The sequence below is a fragment of the Oncorhynchus gorbuscha genome, linkage group LG22 (assembly GCF_021184085.1).
Source record: "Oncorhynchus gorbuscha isolate QuinsamMale2020 ecotype Even-year linkage group LG22, OgorEven_v1.0, whole genome shotgun sequence".
In the NCBI taxonomy this organism is placed as follows: domain Eukaryota; kingdom Metazoa; phylum Chordata; class Actinopteri; order Salmoniformes; family Salmonidae; genus Oncorhynchus; species Oncorhynchus gorbuscha.
Window position 1 is genome coordinate 31,617,738 of NC_060194.1, and position 24,925 is coordinate 31,642,662.

Sequence of the window (24,925 nt, forward strand, 5' to 3'; positions counted from 1 at the left end):
CCCTAATGAAAACAACTACAACCTCCCTAATGAAAACAACTACAACCCCCTAATGAAAACAACTACAACCTCCCTAATGAAAACAACTACAACCTCCCCTAATGAAAACAACTACAACCCCCGCTAATGAAAACAACTACAACCTCCCCTAATGAAAACAACTACAACCTCCCCTAATGAAAACAACTACAACCTCCCCTAATGAAAACAACTACAACCTCCCCTAATGAAAACAACTACAACCTCCCCTAATGAAAACAACTACAACATACCTAATGAAAACAACTACAACATCCCTAATGAATACAAACACACCTAATGAATACCTAATGAATACCACTACAACATCACAAATGATTAAAACTACAACATACCTAATGATTACAACTACAACATACCTAATGATTACAACTACAACATACCTAATGAATACAACTACAACATACCTAATGAATACAAATACAACATACCTAATGATTACAACTACAACATACCGAATGAATACAACTACAGCATACCTAATGAATACAACATACCTAATGAATACAACTACAACATGCCTAATGATTACAACTACAACATACCTACTGAATACAACTACAACATACCTAATGATTACAACTACAACATACCTAATGAATACAACTACAGCATACCTAATGATTACAACTACAACATACCGAATGAATACAACTACAGCATACCTAATGAATACAACATACCTAATGAATACAACTACAACATACCTAATGAATACAACTACAACATACCTAATGATTACAACTACAACATACCTAATGATTACAACTACAACATACCTAATGATTACAACTACAACATACCGAATGAATACAACTACAGCATACCTAATGAATACAACATACCTAATGAATACAACATACCTAATGAATACAACATACCTAATGAATACCACTACAACATCACTAATGATTAAAACTACAACATACCTAATGAATACAAATACAACATACCTAATGATTACAACTACAACATACCGAATGAATACAACTACAGCATACCTAATGAATACAACATACCTAATGAATACAACTACAACATACCTAATGAATACAACTACAACATACCTAATGATTACATCTACAACATACCTAATGAATACAACTATGTCATACCTAATGATTACAACTACAACATACCTAATGAATACAACTACAACATACCTAATGATTACACCTATGTCATATCTAATGAATACAACTACAACATACCTAATGAATACAACTACAACATACCTAATGAATACAACTATGTCATACCTAATGAATACAACTACAACATACCTAATGAATACAACTACAACATACCTAATGAATACAACTACAACATGCCTAATGAATACCACTACAACATACCTAATGATTACATCTACAACATACCTAATGAATACAACTACAACATACCTAATGAATACAACATCCGTAATGAATACAACTACAACATACCTAATGATTACAATAATAATACAACATACCTAATGATTACAACTACAACATACCTAATGAATACAACTACAACATACCTAATGATTACAACTACAACATGCCTAATGAATACCACTACAACATACCTAATGATTACATCTACAACATACCTAATGAATACAACTATGTCATACCTAATGAATACGACTACAGCATACCTAATGAATACAACAACCGTAATGAATACAACTACAACATACCTAATGATTACAACTACAACATACCTAATGAATACAACATCCGTAATGAATACAACTACAGCATACCTAATGAATACAACAACCGTAATGAATACAACTACAACATACCTAATGATTACAACTACAATATACCTAATGAATACCACTACACCATACCTAATGAATACAACTACAGCATACCTAATGAATACAACTACAGCATATCCGCCTACTCCTAAAATGAATATTAAGATTAGATTAAGATTATGACAATAATGTTTTTTGTTGACAATTATTGTCGATAATTGTCGGTTCCATGATTATACTATAATTGTGCCAACCCTAGAGACAGCCAATTTGGACAGTTACACAGAGGGATAGCCAATCAGGACAGTTACTGTTATGCAGGTGAATGAGGACCCAAAAGCGACTTGGCGAAAACAGAGTCTTTAATCCAGTAAAGGAAATCTGCAATACTCCTAGACAAATCGGAGCGGTAAATAAAGCATAAAAAACAATTCCACTCGTAATGACGAGAACAGACTGGAGACTCGATCATAAACTGTAGGTTGCCTCGGGAAGGCACTTGACCGTAGCAGACTCAGACACCTGCTCACCACGCAGCATCTGAGGGAAACAAGACACGACAGGGCGATACAAAGACACAGCACGGTGAACAATATACAAGGATCCGACAGGACAGAAACGGAAAACAAGGGGAGAAATAGGGACTCTAATCAGGGGAAAAGATAGGGAACAGGTGTGGAAAGACTAAATGGTTGATTAGGGGAATAGGAACAGCTGGGAGCAGGAACGGAACGATAGAGAGAAGAGAGAGAGGAAGGGAGAGAGAAAAAAAGGGAACGAACCTAAAAAGACCAGCAGGGGAAAACGAACAGAAGGAAAAGCAAAATGACAAGACAATATAAGACAAAACATGACAGTACCCCCCCACTCACCGAGCGCCTCCTGGCGCACTCGAGGAGGAATCCTGGCGGCAACGGAGGAAATCATCAATCAGTGAACGGTCCAGCACGTCCCGAGATGGAACCCAACTCCTCTCCTCAGGACCGTAACCCTCCCAATCCACTAAGTATTGGTGACCCCGTCCCCGAGAACGCATGTCCATGATCCTACGTACCTTGTAAATAGGTGCGCTCTCGACAAGGACGGGAGGGGGAGGGAAGACGAACGGGGGTGCGAAGAAAGGGCTTGACACAGGAGACATGGAAGACAGGATGGACGCGACGAAGATGTCGCGGAAGAAGCAGTCGCACAGCGACAGGATTGACGACCTGGGAGACACGGAACGGACCAATGAACCGCGGAGTCAACTTACGAGAAGCTGTCGTAAGAGGAAGGTTGCGAGTGGAAAGCCACACTCTCTGGCCGCAACAATACCTTGGACTCTTAATCCTACGTTTATTGGCGGCTCTCACAGTCTGTGCCCTGTAACGGCAAAGTGCAGACCTCACCCTCCTCCAGGTGCGCTCACAACGTTGGACAAACGCTTGAGCGGAGGGAACGCTGGACTCGGCAAGCTGGGATGAGAACAGAGGAGGCTGGTAACCCAGACTACTCTGAAACGGAGATAACCCGGTAGCAGACGAAGGAAGCGAGTTGTGAGCGTATTCTGCCCAGGGGAGCTGTTCTGCCCAAGACGCAGGGTTTCTGAAAGAAAAGGCTGCGTAGTATGCGACCAATCGTCTGATTGGCCCTCTCTGCTTGACCGTTAGACTGGGGATGAAACCCGGAAGAGAGACTGACGGACGCACCAATCAAACGACAGAACTCCCTCCAAAACTGTGACGTGAATTGCGGGCCTCTGTCTGAAACGGCGTCTAACGGGAGGCCATGAATTCTGAACACATTCTCGATGATGATTTGTGCCGTCTCCTTAGCGGAAGGAAGTTTAGCGAGGGGAATGAAATGTGCCGCCTTAGAGAACCTATCGACAACCGTAAGAATCACAGTCTTCCCCAGCAGACAAAGGCAGACCGGTAATGAAGTCTAGGGCGATGTGAGACCATGGTCGAGAAGGAATGGGAAGCGGTCTGAGACGACCGGCAGGAGGAGAGTTACCTGACTTAGTCTGCGCGCAGTCCGAACAAGCAGCCACGAAACGGCGCGTGTCACGCTCCTGAGTCGGCCACCAAAAGCGCTGGCGAATAGAAGCAAGAGTGCCTCGAACGCCGGGATGACCAGCTAACTTGGCAGAGTGAGCAGACTGAAGAACAGCCAGACGAGTAGAAACAGGAACGAAAAGAAGGTTACTAGGACAAGCGCGCGGCTACGCAGTGTGCGTGAGTGCTTACTTAACCTGTCTTTCAATTCCCCAGACTGTCAACCCGACAACACGCCCATAAGGAAGAATCCCCTCGGGATCAGTAGAAGCCACAGAAGAACTAAAAAGACGGGATAAGGCATCAGGCTTGGTGTTCTTGCTACCCGGACGGTAAGAAATCACAAACTCGAAACGAGCGAAAAACAACGCCCAACGAGCTTGACGAGCATTAAGTCGTTTGGCAGAACGGATGTACTCAAGGTTCTTATGGTCTGTCCAAACGACAAAAGGAACGGTCGCCCCCTCCAACCACTGTCGCCATTCGCCTAGGGCTAAGCGGATGGCGAGCAGTTCGCGGTTACCCACATCATAGTTGCGTTCAGATGGCGACAGGCAATGAGAAAAATAAGTGCAAGGATGAACCTTATCGTCAGACTGGAAGCGCTGGGATAGAATGGCTCCCACGCCTACCTCTGAAGCGTCAACCTCGACAATGAATTGTCTAGTGACGTCAGGAGTAACGAGGATAGGAGCGGACGTAAAACGTTCTTTTAGAAGATCAAAAGCTCCCTGGGCGGAACCGGACCACTTAAAACACGTCTTGACAGAAGTAAGAGCTGTGAGAGGGGCAGCAACTTGACCGAAATTACGAATGAAACGCCGATAGAAATTAGCGAAACCTAGAAAGCGCTGCAACTCGACACGTGACCTTGGAACGGGCCACTCACTGACAGCTTGGACCTTAGCGGAATCCATCTGAATGCCTTCAGCGGAAATAACGGAACCGAGAAAAGTAACGGAGGAGACATGAAAAGAGCACTTCTCAGCCTTCACGTAGAGACAATTCTCTAAAAGGTGCTGGAGAACACGTCGAACGTGCTGAACATGAATCTCGAGTGACGGTGAAAAAATCAGGATATCGTCAAGGTAGACAAAAACAAAGATGTTCAGCATGTCTCTCAGAACATCATTAACTAATGCCTGAAAAACAGCTGGCGCATTGGCGAGACCAAACGGCAGAACCCGGTACTCAAAATGCCCTAACGGAGTGTTAAACGCCGTTTTCCACTCGTCCCCCTCTCTGATGCGCACGAGATGGTAAGCGTTACGAAGGTCCAACTTAGTAAAGCACCTGGCTCCCTGCAGAATCTCGAAGGCTGATGACATAAGGGGAAGCGGATAACGATTCTTAACCGTTATGTCATTCAGCCCTCGATAATCCACGCAGGGGCGCAGAGTACCGTCCTTTTTCTTAACAAAAAAAAACCCCGCCCCGGCCGGAGAGGAAGAAGGCACTATGGTACCGGCGTCAAGAGACACAGACAAATAATCCTCGAGAGCCTTACGTTCGGGAGCCGACAGAGAGTATAGTCTACCCCGAGGAGGAGTGGTCCCCGGAAGGAGATCAATACTACAATCATACGACCGGTGAGGAGGAAGGGAGTTGGCTCGGGACCGACTGAAGACCGTGCGCAGATCATGATATTCCTCCGGCACTCCTGTCAAATCGCCAGGTTCCTCCTGAGAAGTGGGGACAGAAGAAACGGGAGGGATGGCAGACATTAAACACTTCACATGACAAGAAACGTTCCAGGATAGGATAGAATTACTAGACCAATTAATAGAAGGATTATGACATACTAGCCAGGGATGACCCAAAACAACAGGTGTAAAAGGTGAACGAAAAATCAAAAAAGAAATAGTCTCACTGTGGTTACCAGATACTGTGAGGGTTAAAGGTAGTGTCTCAAATCTGATACTGGGAAGATGACTACCATCTAATGCGAACATGGGCGTAGGCTTGTCTAACTGTCTGAAAGGAATGTCATGTTTCCGAGCCCATGCTTCGTCCATGAAACAACCCTCAGCCCCAGAGTCTATCAAGGCACTGCATGTAGCACCCGAACCGGTCCAGCGTAGATGGACCGACATAGTAGTACAGGATCTAGATGGAGAGACCTGAGTAGTAGCGCTCACCAGTAGCCCTCCGCTTACTGATGAGCTCTGGCTTTACTGGACATGAATTGACAAAATGTCCAGCAAGTCCGCAATAGAGGCACAGGCGGTTGGTGATCCTCCGTTCCCTCTCCTTAGTCGAGATGCGAATACCTCCCAGCTGCATGGGCTCAGTCTCTGAGCCAGAGGAGGGAGATGGTTGCGATGCGGAGCAGGGAAACACCGTTGACGCGAGCTCTCTTCCACGAGCTTGGTGACGAAGATCTACCCGTCATTCTATGCGGATGGCGAGAGCAATCAAAGAGTCCACACTGGAAGGAACCTCCCGGGAGAGAATCTCATCTTTGACCACTGCGTGGAGTCCCTCCAGAAAACGAGCGAGCAGCGCCGGCTCGTTCCAGTCACTAGAGGCAGCAAGAGTGCGAAACTCTATAGAGTAATCCGTTATGGACCGATCACCTTGGCATAGGGAAGCCAGGGCCCTAGAAGCCTCCCTACCAAAAACTGAACGGTCAAAATCCCGAATCATCTCCTCTTTAAAGTTCTGGTAATTGTTAGAACAATCAGCCCTTGCCTCCCAGATAGCTGTGCCCCACTCTCGAGCCCGGCCAGTAAGGAGTGATATGACGTAAGCAACCCGAGCTCTCTCTCTAGAGTATGTGTTGGGTTGGAGAGAGAACACAATATCACACTGGGTGAGAAAGGAGCGGCACTCCGTGGGCTGCCCGGAGTAACAAGGTGGGTTATTAACCCTAGGTTCCGGAGGCTCGGCAGACCAGGAAGTAACAGGTGGCACGAGACGAAGACTCTGGAACTGTCCAGAGAGGTCGGAAACCTGAGCGGCCAGGTTCTCCACGGCATGACGAGCAGCAGACAATTCCTGCTCGTGTCTGCCGAGCATGGCTCCTTGGATCTCGACGGCAGTGTTACGAGCGTCTGTAGTCGCTGGGTCCATTCTTTGGTCGGATCCTTCTGTTATGCAGGTGAATGAGGACCCAAAAGCGACTTGGCGAAAACAGAGTCTTTAATCCAGTAAAGGAAATCTGCAATACTCCTAGACAAATCGGAGCGGTAAATAAAGCATAAAAAACAATTCCACTCGTAATGACGAGAACAGACTGGAGACTCGATCATAAACTGTAGGTTGCCTCGGGAAGGCACTTGACCGTAGCAGACTCAGACACCTGCTCACCACGCAGCATCTGAGGGAAACACGACACGACAGGGCGATACAAAGACACAGCACGGTGAACAATATACAAGGATCCGACAGGACAGAAACGGAAAACAAGGGGAGAAATAGGGACTCTAATCAGGGGAAAAGATAGGGAACAGGTGTGGAAAGACTAAATGGTTGATTAGGGGAATAGGAACAGCTGGGAGCAGGAACGGAACGATAGAGAGAAGAGAGAGGGGAAGGGAGAGAGAAAAAAAAGGGAACGAACCTAAAAAGACCAGCAGGGGGAAAACGAACAGAAGGAAAAGCAAAATGACAAGACAATATAAGACAAAACATGACAGTTACACAGAGGGACAGACAATCAGGAAAGTTACAAAGAGAGGAGGTAAGTTTAAATTTGACAAAAAGATGGTGTTTGGATTTGGAAACTAGGTTGACGGTGACACTACTAGTGACTGTCACACCCTGGCCATAGAGAGGCTTAGGCCAGGGTGTGACTAGGGTGGGCATTCAAGTTTCTTTATTTCTATGTTTTCTATTTCTTTGTTTTTGGCTGAGTGTGGTTCCCAAGCGAGGCAGCTTTTCACTTTGTTATTTTGTTTGAGTGTTTTGATAAATGAAGAATCATGAACACTTACCACGCTCCGCTTTGGTCCGATCCTCATTCTGACGAGAGATGTGACAGAACTACCCACCACCAAAGGACCAAGCAGCGTGGCCAGGAGGAGCAGGGATCCTGGGCCCGGGAGAAGAGTGAGTGGAGGACCTCATGGACATGGGATGAGGTTATCGCAGGGGACAAGACGCTGCCATGGAAACAGGCGGAAACAGCAAGGGAGGAACGGCGGCGATACCAGGAGTCATGGCAATGAGGCAAGCACGAGAGGCAGCCCCAAAAAACAAAAATTGGGGGGGCACACGGGGAGATTGGTGGAGTCAGTGTGGAGACCTCAGCCAACTCCCTGTGCTTACCGTGGGGAGCGTTTGACTGGTCGGGCACCGTGTTATACTGTGATGCGCACCATGTCTCCAGTGCGCAGTCACAGCCCGGTGCGCTATATTCCAGCTCCCCGCATTGGCCGGGAGAGAGTGGGCATCCAGCCAGGACGGATGGTGCTGGCTCAGCGCTCCTGGCCTCCAGTGCGTCTCTTCAGCCCAGGATATCCTGCGCCGGCTCTGCGCACTGTGTCTCCAGTGCATCTGCACAGCCCAGTGCGTCCTGTGCTAGCGCCCCGCATTTGCCAGGCGATAGTAACCATCCAGCCAGGACGAGTTGTGCCAGCTCTACGTTTGAGACCTCCAGTGCCCAGTGTATCCGATGCTCCACGCACCAGGCTTCCAGTGCATCTCCCCAGTCCGGTGAGACCTATTCTGGTTCCACGTACCAGGCCTCCAGTATGTCTCCCCAGCCTGGTGGGCCCTGGTGGGACACTGCCCAGTGTATCCGTTGCTCCATGCACCAGGCTTCCAGTGCATCTCCCCAGTCCGGTGAGACCTATTCTGGTTCCACGTACCAGGCCTCCAGTATGTCTCCCCAGCCTGGTGGGCCCTGGTGGGACACTGCCCAGTGTATCCGCTGCTCCACGCACCAGGCTTCCAGTGCATCTCCCCAGTCCAGTGAGACATATTCCGGCTCCACGTTCGAAGCCTCCAGTGATGATCCATGGCAGGAAGCCTCCAGTGATGATCCATGGCACGAAGCTTCCTGTGATGATCCATGGCACGAAGCCTCCAGTGATGATCCATGGCACTGAGCCTCCAGTGATGATCCATGGCCCGGAGCCTGCAGCGACGGTCCCCAGTCTGGATCCTGCAGCGACGGTCCCCAGTCCAAAGCCTCCAGCGACGGTCCCCAGTCCGGAGCCTGCAGCGACGGTCCCCACTCCAGCGATAATCGGTGGTCTGGATCCGCCGGCGATGATCTGCGGCTCGGTTCCTCCAGTGAAGGTCCATGCACCAGGGCCGCCACCAAAGCGAAGAGATGTACGTCCCTCACCGGAGCCGCCTCCGTGAAGAGATGCCCACTCGGACCCTCCCCTTTATAGTCAGGGTTTGCGGCCGGAGTCCGCATCTTTGGGGGGGGGGTACTGTCACGCCCTGGCCATAGAGAGGCCATTATTCTCTATTTTGGTTAGGCCAGGGTGTGACTAGGGTGGGCATTCTAGTTTCTTTATTTCTATGTTTTCTATTTATTTGTTTTTGGACGAGTGTGGTTCTCAATCAGAGGCAGCTGTCTATCGTTGTCTCTGATTGGGAATCATACTTAGGTAGCCTTTTCCCTACCTGTGTTTTGTGGGTAGTTGTTTTCTGTATAGTTTATTTGCCTTGCAGAACTGTTCGTTTTTCACTTTGTTATTTTGTTTGAGTGTTTTGATAAATAAAGAATCATGAACACTTACTACGCTGCGTTTTGGTCCATGCCTTCCGAAGAGAGACGTAACAGTGACTGTGTTGCACTATGGGAGACTGAGGCCTTGTGAACCCTTGGCCAACCACCAACAGACACTAACTGCCATGATGTAAAGTCTCACACCTACTGAACACACAAAACCAACCAGATAACGTAGAATGAATTAAACCACACAGCACACAACCAAACAGGGTCTCTTCTTTGAATAATGACAGAGGAAGAGATTTGATAATATCAATAGAAAAACATTTTGATCTGAAAATGTCATCAGGCTCTTTGGTAAATCCAACTGATTATACAGTCCAATTTACCCTCTGACCCACCTGAACCCTGATTCGCATATCTGATTCTGATTAAATAAAATAGTTCATGCAGAAGAGGTCAACATGAACAGCATGCAAAGCAGCAGGTAGCAGAGCACTCATTTAAAGTATTTTTATCGCTTTGGTGCCATTTTCACAAGTATGTGGTTCATGTTCACAACTCTTTGTACAAAACTCAAAACAGATCATCAAAAAGGCAGTTGTTTCAAAACTCTAACCACATTTTCAATTGACTAAGTACAACGCACAAAATCATAGTCTTTTTTCCACCAAAGTTAATTTGTGTTTAATCTAAAACTACATGTTTAGCATTGCAATTCAGTGCCTTCGGAAAGTATTTAGACCCCTTGACTTTTTCCCCAAGAACACAGTGGGCTCCATCATTCTTAAAACATTTTTGGGATAGGGGGCAGCATTTTCACTTTTGGATAAATAGCGTGCCCAGATTGAACTGCCTCCTACTCAGTCCCAGATGCTAATATGTGCATAGTATTCTAAGTATTAGATAGAAAACACTCTGACGTTTCTAAAACTGTTTGAATGATGTCTGTGAGTATAACAGAACTCATATGGCAGGCAAAAACCTGAGAAAAATCCAACCAGGAAGTGGGAAAACTGAGGTTTGTAGTTTTTCAAAGCTTGGCCTACTGAATACATCTGCAGAGAAGAATGGTTGAAACTCCCCAAATACAGGTGTGCCAAGCTTGTAGCGTCATACCCAAGAAGACTCAAGGCTTTAATCAGTACTGGGTAAAGTGTCATGTTTGTCATTTATTATCATGTCTTGTCCCTGTGCTCCCCATTCTATTCGTTTCCCTCTGCTGGTCTTATTAGGTTCTTTCCCTCTTTCTATCCCTCTCTCTCCCCCTCCCTCTCTCACTCTCTCGCTCTCTCTTCTCTCTATCGTTCCGTTCCTGCTCCCAGCTGTTCCTATTCCCCTAATCATCATTTAGTCTTCCCACACCTGTTCCCGATCCTTTCCCCTGATTAGAGTCCCTATTTCTTCCTTTGTGTTCCGTTCCTGTCCTGTCGGTTCCTTGTTTAGAATTCACCGTGCTGTGATTGTGTATCGCCCTGTCCTGTCGTGTTTTTGCCTTCATCAGATGCTGCGTGTGAGCAGGTGTCTCTGTCAGCTACGGCCTGCGCCTAAAGCGACCTGCAGTCTGTGGCCGCTTCTCCTGTTATTCCCTCTACAGACTAGAGGATTTCTGTTATTCCCTGTTTGGACATTTCCTGTTAAGGATTCAGGATTTGTCGTTTTCTGTTTGGACTTGAATAAACTCTGTTTCTGTTAAGTCGCTTTTGGGTCCTCTTTCACCTGCATGACAGAAGGAACCGACCAAGGAATGGACCCAGCGACTTCAGACGCTCGTTACACTGCCGTCGAGATCCAAGGAGCCATGCTCGGCAGACACGAGCAGGAATTGTCTGCTGCTCGCCATGCCGTGGAGAACCTGGCCGCTCAGGTTTCCGACCTCTCTGGACAGTTCCAGAGTCTACGTCTCGTGCCACCTGTTACTTCCTGGCCTGCCGAGCCTCCAGAACCTAGGGTTAATAACCCACCTTGCTACTCCGGGCAGCCCACTGAGTGCCGCTCCTTTCTCACGCAGTGTGAGATTGTGTTCTCTCTCCAACCCAACACATACTCTAGAGAGAGAGCTCGGGTTGCTTACGTCATTTCACTCCTTACTGGCCGGGCTCGAGAATGGGGCACAGCTATCTGGGAGGCAAGGGCTGATTGCTCTAACAAGTTCCAGAACTTTAAAGAGGAGATGATTCGGGTTTTTGACCGTTCAGTTTTTGGTAGGGAGGCTTCTAGGGCCCTGGCTTCCTTATGCCAAGGTGAACGGTCCATAACGGATTATTCTATTGAGTTTCGCACTCTTGCTGCCTCTAGTGAGTGGAACGAGCCGGCTCTGCTAGCTCGTTTTCTGGAGGGACTCCACGCAGTGGTTAAGGATGAGATTCTCTCCCGGGAGGTTCCTTCAGATGTGGACTCTTTGATTGCTCTCGCCATCCGCATAGAACGACGGGTAGATCTTCGTCACCGGGCTCGTGGAAGAGAGCTCGCATCAACGGTGTTTCCCTGCTCCGCATCGCAACCATCTCCCTCCTCTGGCTTTGAGACTGAGCCCATGCAGCTGGGAGGGATTCGCATCTCGACTAAGGAGAGGGAACGGAGGATCACCAACCGCCTGTGCCTCTATTGCGGAGTTGCTGGACATTTTGTTAATTCATGTCCAGTAAAAGCCAGAGCTCATCTGTAAGCGGAGGGCTACAGGTGAGAGCAACTACTCAAGTCTCTCCATCAAAATCCTGTACTACTTTGTCGGTCCATCTACGCTACATGTAGTGCCTTGATAGACTCTGGGGCTGAGGGTTGTTTCATGGACGAAGCATGGGTTCGGAAACATGACATTCCTTTCAGAGAGTTAGAGAAGCCTACGCCCATGTTCGCCTTAGATGGTAGTCATCTTCCCAGTATCAGATTTGAGACACTACCTTTAACCCTCACAGTATCTGGTAACCACAGTGAGACTATTTCTTTTTTGATTTTCCGTTCACCGTTTACACCTGTTGTTTTGGGTCATCCCTGGCTAGTATGTCATAATCCTTCTATTAATTGGTCTAGTAATTCTATCCTATCCTGGAACGTTTCTTGTCATGTGAAGTGTTTAATGTCTGCCATCCCTCCCGTTTCTTCTGTCCCTACTTCTCAGGAGGAACCTGGCGATTTGACAGGAGTGCCGGAGGAATATCATGATCTGCGCACGGTCTTCAGTCGGTCCCGAGCCAACTCCCTTCCTCCTCACCGGTCGTATGATTGTAGTATTGATCTCCTTCCGGGGACCACTCCTCCTCGAGGTAGACTATACTCTCTGTCGGCTCCCGAACGTAAGGCTCTCGAGGATTATTTGTCTGTGTCTCTTGACGCCGGTACCATAGTGCCTTCTTCCTCTCCGGCCGGGGCGGGGTTCTTTTGTTAAGAAGAAGGACGGTACTCTGCGCCCCTGCGTGATTATCGAGGGCTGAATGACATAACGGTTAAGAATCGTTATCCGCTTCCCCTTATGTCATCAGCCTTCGAGATTCTGCAGGGAGCCAGGTGCTTTACTAAGTTGGACCTTCGTAACGCTTACCATCTCGTGCGCATCAGAGAGGGGGACGAGTGGAAAACGGGCGTTTAACACTCCGTTAGGGCATTTTGAGTACCGGGTTCTGCCGTTCGGTCTCGCCAATGCGCCAGCTGTTTTTCAGGCATTAGTTAATGATGTTCTGAGAGACATGCTGAACATCTTTGTTTTTGTCTATCTTGACGATATCCTGATTTTTTCTCCGTCACTCGAGATTCATGTTCAGCACGTTCGACGTGTTCTACAGCGCCTTTTAGAGAATTGTCTCTACGTAAAGGCTGAGAAGTGCTCTTTTCATGTCTCCTCCGTTACTTTTCTCGGTTCCGTTATTTCCGCTGAAGGCATTCAGATGGATTCCGCTAAGGTCCAAGCTGTCAGTGAGTGGCCCGTTCCAAGGTCACGTGTCGAGTTGCAGCGCTTTTAGGTTTCGCTAATTTCTATCGGCGTTTCATTCGTAATTTCGGTCAAGTTGCTGCCCCTCTCACAGCTCTTACTTCTGTCAAGACGTGTTTTAAGTGGTCCGGTTCCGCCCAGGGAGCTTTTGATCTTCTAAAAGAACGTTTTACGTCCGCTCCTATCCTCGTTACTCCTGACGTCACTAGACAATTCATTGTCGAGGTTGACGCTTCAGAGGTAGGCGTGGGAGCCATTCTATCCCAGCGCTTCCAGTCTGACGATAAGGTTCATCCTTGCGCTTATTTTTCTCATCGCCTGTCGCCATCTGAGCGCAACTATGATGTGGGTAACCGTGAACTGCTCGCCATCCGCTTAGCCCTAGGCGAATGGCGACAGTGGTTGGAGGGGGCGACCGTTCCTTTTGTCGTTTGGACAGACCATAAGAACCTTGAGTACATCCGTTCTGCCAAACGACTTAATGCCCGTCAAGCTCGTTGGGCGTTGTTTTTCGCTCGTTTCGAGTTTGTGATTTCTTACCGTCCGGGTAGCAAGAACACCAAGCCTGATGCCTTATCCCGTCTGTTTAGTTCTTCGGTGGCTTCTACTGATCCCGAGGGGATTCTTCCTTATGGGCGTGTTGTCGGGTTAACAGTCTGGGGAATTGAAAGACAGGTTAAGCAAGCACTCACGCACACTGCGTCGCCGCGCGCTTGTCCTAGTAACCTCCTTTTCGTTCCTGTTTCCACTCGTCTGGCTGTTCTTCAGTGGGCTCACTCTGCCAAGTTAGCTGGTCATCCCGGTGTTCGAGGCACTCTTGCGTCTATTCGCCAGCGCTTTTGGTGGCCGACTCAGGAGCGTGACACGCGCCGTTTCGTGGCTGCTTGTTCGGACTGCGCGCAGACTAAGTCGGGTAACTCTCCTCCTGCCGGTCGTCTCAGACCGCTCCCCATTCCTTCTCGACCATGGTCTCACATCGCCTTATACTTCATTACCGGTCTGCCTTTGTCTGCGGGGAAGACTGTGATTCTTACGGTTGTCGATAGGTTCTCTAAGGCGGCACATTTCATTCCCCTCGCTAAACTTCCTTCCGCTAAGGAGACGGCACAAATCATTATTGAGAATGTATTCAGAATTCATGGCCTCCCGTTAGACGCCGTTTCAGACAGAGGCCCGCAATTCACGTCACAGTTTTGGAGGGAGTTCTGTCGTTTGATTGGTGCGTCCGTCAGTCTCTCTTCCGGGTTTCATCCCCAGTCTAACGGTCAAGCAGAGAGGGCCAATCAGACGATTGGTCGCATACTACGCAGCCTTTCTTTCAGAAACCCTGCGTCTTGGGCAGAACAGCTCCCCTGGGCAGAATACGCTCACAATTCGCTTCCTTCGTCTGCTACCGGGTTATCTCCGTTTCAGAGTAGTCTGGGTTACCAGCCTCCTCTGTTCTCATCCCAGCTTGCCGAGTCCAGCGTTCCCTCCGCTCAAGCGTTTGTCCAACGTTGTGAGCGCACCTGGAGGAGGGTGAGGTCTGCACTTTGCCGTTACAGGGCACAGACGGTGAGAGCCGCCAATAAACGCAGGATTAAGAGTCCAAGGTATTGTTGCGGCCAGAGAGTGTGGCTTTCCACTCGCAACCTTCCTCTTACGACAGCTTCTCGTAAGTTGACTCCGCGGTTCATTGGTCCGTTCCGTGTCTCCCAGGTCGTCAATCCTGTCGCTGTGCGATTGCTTCTTCCGCGACATCTTCGTCGCGTCCATCCTGTCTTCCATGTCTCCTGTGTTAAGCCCTTTCTTCGCACCCCGTTCGTCTTCCCTCCCCCTCCCGTCCTTGTCGAGAGCGCACCTATTTACAAGGTACATAAGATCATGGACATGCGTTCTCGGGGACGGGGTCACCAATACTTAGTGGATTGGGAGGGTTACGGTCCTGAGGAGAGGAGTTGGGTTCCGTCTCGGGACGTGCTGGACCGTTCACTCATCGATGATTTCCTCCGTTGCCGCCAGGATTCCTCCTCGAGTGCGCCAGGAGGCGCTCGGTGAGTGGGGGTACTGTCATGTTTGTCATTTATTATCATGTCTTGTCCCTGTGCTCCCCATTCTATTCGTTTCCCTCTGCTGGTCTTATTAGGTTCTTTCCCTCTTTCTATCCCTCTCTCTCCCCCTCCCTCTCTCACTCTCTCGCTCTCTCTTCTCTCTATCGTTCCGTTCCTGCTCCCAGCTGTTCCTATTCCCCTAATCATCATTTAGTCTTCCCACACCTGTTCCCGATCCTTTCCCCTGATTAGAGTCCCTATTTCTTCCTTTGTGTTCCGTTCCTGTCCTGTCGGTTCCTTGTTTAGAATTCACCGTGCTGTGATTGTGTATCGCCCTGTCCTGTCGTGTTTTTGCCTTCATCAGATGCTGCGTGTGAGCAGGTGTCTCTGTCAGCTACGGCCTGCGCCTACCCGAAGCGACCTGCAGTCTGTGGCCGCTTCTCCTGTTATTCCCCTCTACAGACTAGAGGATTTCTGTTATTCCCTGTTTGGACATTTCCTGTTAAGGATTCAGGATTTGTCGTTTTCTGTTTGGACTTGAATAAACTCTGTTTCTGTTAAGTCGCTTTTGGGTCCTCTTTCACCTGCATGACATAAAGGGTCTGGGCTCCCAAGTGGCGCAGCGTTCAAAGGTACTGCATCTCAGTGCAAGAGATGTCACTACAGTCCCTGGTTTGAATCCAGTCTGAATCACTTCTGGCTGTGATCGGGAGTCCCATATGGTGGCGCACAATTGGCCCAGCATTTGTCAGGGTTTGGCGAGGTTATTCCGTCATTGTAAATAAGAATGTGTTTTTATTAGCTGCCCTACCTAGTCAAAAAAATGTAATATTTCCATTTTTAAATGTCTTAAAACCTGTTTTTGCTTTGTCATTATGGAACATTGTGTGTAGATTGATGAAGTAAAAAAACAATTTAATCAATTTTAGCCAAGGGGTCTGAATGCTTTCTGAAAGTCATGGTACATGTTCATATAAAGTAAATTGCCTTCCACACTGCAATGCTCACATTACTTTGAAATGATTCTCTTCTCTTTTGTTTAAATACATTTTACTATTACTTAATCTGACTGCTTTTAATCGATGATCACTTAACCCTTTGGTAAACCTGTAGATTTGACATGTAAACTGGTTTGTCTACTACAGATTTTGAGAACTACATAATAAAAATGTATGTCTGTGAAGTACAAACATAAAAAGTATGATATATACCAGAATGGACTACTATGGTGATGACTGTTATTGTCACATCCTGATCTGTTTCACCTGTTCTTGTGATTGTCTCCACCCCCTCCAGGAGTTGCTTATTTTCCCCAGAGTATTTATCCCTGTGTTTCCTGTCTCTCTGTGCCATTTTGTCTTGTATGTTTAGTCAAGGCAAAAGGAGTACGGGAAAAAATGCTTGTTGACTTGACTAAACATACAAGACAAACTGGCAACTTTTTCTACTCCTCCCGGTTTTGACCCTTGCCTGTTTCTGGACTCTGTACCTGCCTGTCTGACCATTCTGCCTGCCATGACCACAAGCCTGTCTGCCACTCTGTACCTCCCAGACTCTGATCTGGATTTGACCTTCTGCCTGTCCACGACCATTCTCTTGCCTACCCCTTTGTATTATTAAACATTGTAAGACTAACCATCTGCCTCCTGTGTCTGCATCTGGGTCTCGCCTTGTGCCTTGATAGTTATGATTTTACTTCACAGTACATTTTTAAAAAATCTGATATTGACAAGATCAGAGATGTACTGTATGTAACATACCAACGTTTATTGGTCACGTACACAGATTAGCAGATGTTTGTCACGTCCTGACCATAGAAAGCCGGTATTTTCTATGGTAGAGTAGGTCAGGGCATGACTAGGTGTTTTAGTCTAGTTTATTATTTCTATGTGGGGTTCTAGGTTCAATTTTCTATGTTGGTGTTTGTGTATGATTCCCAATTAGAGGCAGCTGGTAATCGTTGTCTCTAATTGGGGATCATAAAGTTTCATTTTTTCCACCTGTGGGTTATGGGATATTGTTTGTTTAGTTTCCTGTTAGCACTGCATTGTCGTCACGGTTTGTTTATTCTTTATTGTTTTGGTTTTTCTAAGTTTCACTTTCTTTAATAATTAATGTGGAAATCTACGTACGCTGCGCCTTGGTCTGACCATTATTACGAACATCGTGACAGAATATCCCATCAACAACGGACCAAGCAGCGTGCCCAGGAGGAGGAAGTATCCTGGACTTGGGAAGAGATCCTGGATGGGAATGGATCCTGGACTTGGGAAGAAATCCTGGCAGGACAAGGATCGCCTTCCTTGGCGGGAGTCGCCTAGGAGCATGAGAGGACAGCGACGACGTCGGGGAGGAAGGCCACAGAAAACCCAAGAAAAAATCATTTGGGGGGGGATGGAGCAGTCGTGGAGCCGAGGAGTGAACCAGAGCCAGTCTAAGAGAAGAGGGAGAATTTGGAGGAGAGAGAAATTGGAAAGTTGTTGAGTTGGTGGAGGATGCATGGCATTTGCCCAATGGAACGTGTTGTCAGTTTAGTGCCACCTGAGTCAGCTCCCCGTACTGGTCCTGAGAAGTGTGTTAAAGTTCTGGTACAATTGATGCCAGCTATACGCACCAGACCTCCAGTGCGCCTCCACAGCCCAGTACGTCCTGTGCCTGCTCCTCAACCCACTCCCTCAAGTGTGCCTTCCCAGTCCGGTACGTCCTGTTCCTGCTCCTCGCACTCGCCCTGAATTGCGTGTCACCAGTCTGGCGCCACCTATGCTGGCCCCACGCATCAGGCCTCCAGTGCGCCTCAACAGTCCAGAGCTTCCGGCGACGGTGCCAGGTCCAGAGCTACCGGCGACAGTTCCCAGTCCAGAGCTACCGGCAACGGTTCCCAGTCCGGAACCTCCTGAGACGGTCCACAGTCAGGAACCTCCTGAGACGGTCCATGGTCCGGAACCTCCTGAGACAGTCCATGGTCGGGAACCTCCTGAGATGGTCCACGGTCCGGAACCTCCTGCGACGGTCAATGGTCCGGAACCTCCAGCTCCCTAGCCAGAGCCTTCCCCTGCACCGATGCCCAGTCTAAGCACGGCGTCCAGTCCAGCTCCAAGGCAAGAGTCTTCTTCGGCGTTGGTGCCAAGTCCAGGCACAGCATCCAGTCCCGCTCTGTGGCGGGAGCTTTCCCCTGGGCCGATGTCCAGTCCAGACATGGCGTCCAGTCCCGCTCCAAGGCAGGAGCCTTCCCCAGCATCTAGGTCCAGTCCATGCACAGTGTTCAGCCTGGGTCCATGGCTGGATCCGCAGGATAAGCGGATACTTCGTCCCGCACCAGAGCCGCCCCCGATGCTGGCGGATGAGCGGGTACTTTGCCCCGCACCAGAACCGCCACCGACACTAGACACCCCCCCCTAACCCTCCCTTTTATGTTTCAGGTTTTGCGGTCTCAGTCCACACCTTTGGTGGGAGTACTGTCACGTCCTGACCATAGAAAGACTGTATTTTGGGACTAGGGGTTTTAGTCTAGTTTATTATTTCTATGTGGGGTTCTAGGTTTCCTTTTCTATGTTGGTGTTTGTGTATGATACTTCCGGGGCCGACAGAGATGGCCACTTCGCTTCGCGTTCCTAGGAAACTATGCAGTATTTTGTTTTTTTTACGTGTTATTTATTACATTGGTACCCCAGGTAATCATAGGTTTTATTACATACAGTCGGGAGGAACTACTGGATATAAGAGCAACGTCAACTCACCATCATTACAACCAGGAATACGACATTCCCGAAGGAGATCCTGTGTTTTGCCCAGCACCCGGGACAATGGATCGGATCCCAGCCGGCAAACCAATACAACGACGCCGTAAAAGGGGCAGACAAAGCGGTCTTCTGGTCAGGCTCCGGAGACGGGCACCTCGCGTACCGCTCCCGAGTATACTACTCGCCAATGTCCAGTCTCTTGACAACAAGGTTGATGAAATCCGAGCAAGGGTTGCATTCCAGAGAGGCATCAGAGACTATACCGTTCTTTGCTTCATGGAAACATGGCTCACTAGACACTCTATCGGAGACGGTACAGCCAGCTGGTTTCTTCACGCATCGCGCCGACAGAAACAAACATCTTTCTGGTAAGAAGAAGGGCGGGGATGGGGGGGGTTATTATGCCTTATGATTAACAAGACGTGGTGAGATCATAACAACATACAGCAACTCAAGTCCTTCTGTTCACCTGACTTAGAATTCCTCACAATCAAATGTCAACCGCATTATCTACCAAGAGAATTATATTCGATTATAATCACAGCCGCATATATTCCCCCCCAAGCAGACACATCGATGGCCCTGAACAAACTTTATTTCACTCTATGTAAACTGGAAACCACATATCCTGAGGCTGCATTCATTGTAGCTGGGGATTTTAACAAGGCTAATCTGAAAACAAGACTCCCTAAATTCTATCAGCATATCGATTGTGCTACCAGGGCTGGTAAAACCCTGGATCATTGTTATTCTAACTTCTGCGACGCATATAAGGCCCTCCCCCGCCCTCCTTTCGGAAAAGCTGACCACGACTCCATTTTGTTGCTTCCAGCCTATAGACAGAAACTAAAACAGGAAGCTCCCGCTCTCAGGTCTGTTCAACGCTGGTCCTGGTCCTGGTCATCGACGGGACAGTAGTGGAGAGGGTAGAAAGTTTTAAGTTCCTCGGCATACACATCACGGACAAACTGAATTGGTCCGCCCACAGACAACGTGGTGAAGATGGCGCAGCAGTGCCTCTTCAACCTCAGGAGGCTAAAAAAATTCAGCTTGTCACCAAAAGCACTCACAAACTTCTACAGATGCACGAGAGCATCCTGTCGGGCTGTATCACCGCCTGGTACGGAAACTGCTCCGCCCACAACCGTAAGGCTCCCCAGAGGGTAGTGAGGTCTGCACAACGCATCACCGGGGGCAAACTACCTGCCCTCCAGGACCCAATACAGTACTGTAATCTATGCAATTTACATAGCTGACACTGTTATCCAAAGTGACAACAGTCCACACATTTTGGTATGTGACTCCAGTGGGAATCAAACCAACAACTCTGGCTAGTGCCATGCTCTAATGAACTAAGCCACGTACAGGACCACTACAATTCTGTGAAATGGAATACAGAGGGAAGATTGCCATGACCATGCCACTCTCCTTCAGGTCCAGGATGAATCCAGACCTATATCAGGCTTGTTTTTTCTCCAGGTACATGAACAATGAGGATATTTACTTCAATTTTGATGAGAACCTGTGGCCAAATGCTCAAGATAGGCACTAGTTTGCATCAAGCCTGCTAAACATGATGTACCTTTCATTTTATAACATCGTGAAAGATGCCTTCAATGGTCACTCATGAGGTAGACATTTTGGAAATGTGATGTTCAGTACATATCAGTCTGCTACCAGGCGAGAGAGAGATTGAGTGTGTGTGCGTGAGTGTTGGCTCATGTGTTTGCATGTCACTTGTCTATATGTATGTTTAGGACACTTGTCATTTCTCATCACATAGTTGAACGCTACAATCCTGACGCAATTGAAACAACGGCTAGGCTAGATGAACATTGATCATGAGATTGCCCTCTATCTATGGGCGAGCAGAAAAGATGAGTCAGAACCCTGGTGTCCATTCAGCAGCGGTGTGGGGGAGCCAATCCTGGACAGCAGGATCATTACTCAGCTGGATCCCAGGTCTCAGGGGTGGTCGGCTGAGCTTTGACTGATGCTGCTGCTGACAACAACCATGCACCTCATCTATCTGGACCTGGGTCATATTTTCTAGGCACCAAATGGAAGAAAACGGACAAACAGGGAGGGACTCCGGAATCTTGTCCAATAAGAAACACGTTTTGCTACGGTGTGCACTAATGAATACAACCCTGGCGATAGCAGAAACATCTTCTATACATAGCGTCAATTACCAGTCTTTACCATTCACGTTTGTCTGTAAATATTTGTAGACATTGGTCATATTTCAGAAACAGTTGTCTGACTTGTCAGACTACTCTTTAACATCCTCTGTCTCTATCCAATGGCATCTGTTTATGTACAACCCACATTCAAGGGCCACACTGTGTCATAACGTACAGTACCAATTCATCCCACAGTGAACAATATTGATGGAAACTGTTCTTCACGATTGACAGCAGAAGTGTCTTGATCATATCAATGTAATGAGACGAGAGAAGAGTGGTGACAGGTATATGTACTGCATATCCAACAGTCCTTACAACAGTCATTTCATTACTTATTTTACAGACAAAATCATTCACTCTCTGAGACACCCACATCCGAAATACCTTTAATCAACTACATTACAGAGGACACAAAGGATTCGTCTTACAATAATGTAGGCACTTGTAATTTGTCCTATTTCACACATGTAAAAGCAGGTATTATACCCATGTGTGAATTGGAAATGTGTATTTGCATATCCCAACTCCCCCTGAGACACCCTCAGAGAGTGGGGTTACAGCCAGGGTCTGCCATTATCAACGGCGACCCTGGAGCAATCTGTCTTAAGTGTCTTGCTCAATGACACATTGACAGATTTTTCACCACCTTGTCTATTTTGGATTCAAACTAGAGACCTTTTGGTTACTGGCCCAACTCTCTTACCGCTAGGCTATCTGTCACCCAAATTTGTCTTGGGACAAATGATAATTGGTAATATAATACTCAACCAGATGATTCAGCCTTCATTCAATTCAGTCTCGCATTACCGTTTCAATCCATTCATTGGTAAATCGATGTCTTGAAATAAACCAAGAGACAAAAGGATGGACAAATAATTACTCTTCACCTAAAGATGCTTTCGTCTACAGAGGTTTACGTCCTTCATTCACTCTGACGCAACAGCCTATGAATCTCTTTTGTTTGACAGAAATAAGAAAGGGATAGTCAGTTGTGTCACAGCAGTGAGATAGGCAGTATTGATACAGTATTGATACAGTTTATGCTGTAATGACTAGAAATCCTATTGGAACCAGGAGACCACAGCAGACATCTCGGGTTCTAAAGCAACCTTTATGCAGGTGGTGGACATGTTATATTTCAACCCAATACTGTAGGCCTATAGACATTATATATGTACAGGCTACAAATAGAGACATGGATTTGTGTAAAGTGGTTGAAAACAAATGTTGTCTCTGTTTAAATGGTAGAGCTACTGAAGAAATGTATATTTCAAGGAATGAAACAGGCTGGATGGGGCTGAAATCCCGAGGGTGTTGCGGTAACCCAAATACCGGCTCCCCTGTCATATAGCCTGCAATGCAATAGGAATGTGCGTTGAAAATAAGATGGAGACGAGCTCGAGCTCCTGGCTACGAGATGAACAGGGACGCCACGGCGCGTGCGTCCTCTGGGAAAACAAAACGTGACGGGGATGGACACGACTGAGGATAAATTGGCCGTGACAGGACATCCCCAAGGTTAACAGGAGATTGGATTATTTCTAGCCCTAGTATTAGTAATGAATTTGACGTGTTGTGCTTGGCTGCTATTCGTTGAACCTACCTGCCAACGAAGTTCTCCAACACCGAGCTCTTGCCAGCGCTCTGTCCGCCGACTACCGCGATTTGTGGCAGGTCAAGATTGCAGCTCTGACCAATGCCGCTGAAAGCGTCCTGGAGTTTATTGACCAGCGGGATCAAATCCTCCATTCCTCGGTTACCCATGGTGCTAGCGGGCGGGAGGCGCTCAAGATGAGAGAGAAGGAAGAGAGAAGGCAGGGGGGTGTGGTGATATATTTAGTCCAGGGCTACGGTGCTTGTTGATGTAGTGAAGTCATCTAGCCGCGCATTGCCCCGAGCCAAGCAAGGGTCGATTCGACTGAGGAGAGACAGGGAAAGCGAGGCAGTCAGAGTAGGATTGCGCAGTTGTTTGCCTGCAACACCACACACACCATTATTTTCAAGGGCATTTGGGGAATGAGGTCCTGTTAAAATCTGTGTCTAAAAGTCATCTATAAAGCCGTGCAAATTTGTAGACATAATTCCATAGATTACATGCATCAAGATGAAAAATAACCTACACCAAATGATATACGTTGCAACGGATATTATGTTTTGCTTACAGGCAACACGTCAATAATAAATACATCGACATGATTCATTCTATTATTTTTCTATAGCCATTTTTCATTTAGACCTACCCTTTCTCGATGATTCCTTGTCGTTTTGAATGTCCGAGCGACAAAATCGGTCGCTGTCCAGTGCTGAATCTGAACAACAGGCAGATCCAATCCAAGGTCCGGATCGAAACGCGATTATAGATTATACAAGCAACGCCACCTGCTGTAAATGAGCATCGGTTAAATGTTAAATGTTGATGTCCTGTGCTATAATAATGTTTTGTTCGGGTAGTTTTGCTCGGATGGAGTCAACGCATCATTCCGAACGAACCCAAATTCGCCTCTATAACAGATTACTCATATATTTTTATGCAACCGCGATAATTGCGAGGAGGCGCTGCATTTGGTGCTCATAATTGACATATGAAGTGCCCAATGACAACAGGGGAGCTGTAAACGCGGTAGGACTATAGGCAGGGCGCATACAGGTTAGGTATAACAAACCCGCCCCTGTGCCATCGTGCCATGTTTGCGGTCATGACTCACGGCTGCGCATCACGCACTGAGCAGGATTGGATGCGTTCCTTCAGTCCCCTACAGTGAAAGCAAAAATAACATGTCGAATATTTGAATTTGAGGGACACTGACACATTCATGCTCAACTCATCCCACCTTTCCATCAAGGCCTCTTCTATCGTGTGTGAAAATGCATGATACAAATATGTATTTTGTTTGATGGCAAAGCATTCTGTTCCATAGCAGGTGTCTGCCCTACAGTCGGTGTGTAGCTAGGCTACCATAGGCCATAGGCACACGCTGCCTATTATAACCTCACCAAGCCAACATCTGTGTTAGATAAAAGCCATTCTCTATCCTCCATTCATTATAACAATAGCTATATCTTATATTTGACATGTTTATTAAACAGCATTATAATCAGTGGCAAAATGTGTTTGGTCATTAAGGCCTACCCTGGTGAGGGCAGACATGGCACACTATAACAACAGGTTAACATTCCAAACACCTAAACAACCCTTCTACACGATGACCAGGTGTCCCATTCAAAATAATAATAAATAATAATACATTTAATTTGTATAGCGCTTTTCATTACAGAGTTATCAATACCATTATCAAGTTTGCAGATGACAAAACAGTTGTAGGCCTGATCACCGACAACAATGAGACAGCCTATAGGGAGGAGGTCAGAGCCCTGGCCCTGTGGTGCTAGGAAAACAATCTCTCCCTCAACGTGATCAAGACAAAGGAGATGATTGTGGACCATTCTCATCAACTCGGCTGTAGTGTCCACATCACCAACAAACTATCAAGGTCCAAACACACTAAGACAGTCGTGAAGAGGGTACGACAAAGCCTATTCCCCCTCAGGAGAATGAAAAGATTTTGTATGGGTCCTCAGATCCTCAA

At 47.3% G+C, this 24,925-nt stretch overlaps 1 protein-coding gene across 3 annotated transcripts in view; it reads right to left on the reverse strand.

Annotated features, from left to right (window-relative positions):
• LOC124009582 (dynamin-3-like) overlaps nucleotides 1-23,900 on the reverse strand; it is a 71,818-nt gene extending 47,918 nt beyond the window's left edge. Inside the window, exons 1-2 of one of the 3 annotated variants that reach the window (XM_046321498.1) lie at nucleotides 23,579-23,900; nucleotides 22,942-23,256 (exon numbers count right to left, since the gene is read on the reverse strand). In XM_046321498.1, coding sequence (XP_046177454.1) covers nucleotides 22,942-23,102 — 161 coding nt within the window. In that variant the 5' untranslated portion in view covers nucleotides 23,103-23,256; nucleotides 23,579-23,900. Of the gene's footprint in view, nucleotides 1-22,941; nucleotides 23,312-23,578 lie in introns of all 3 variants that reach the window. The other 2 variants (XM_046321499.1, XM_046321500.1) reach the window with 2 other exon arrangements.
• Nucleotides 23,901-24,925: the final 1,025 nt, after the last annotated feature.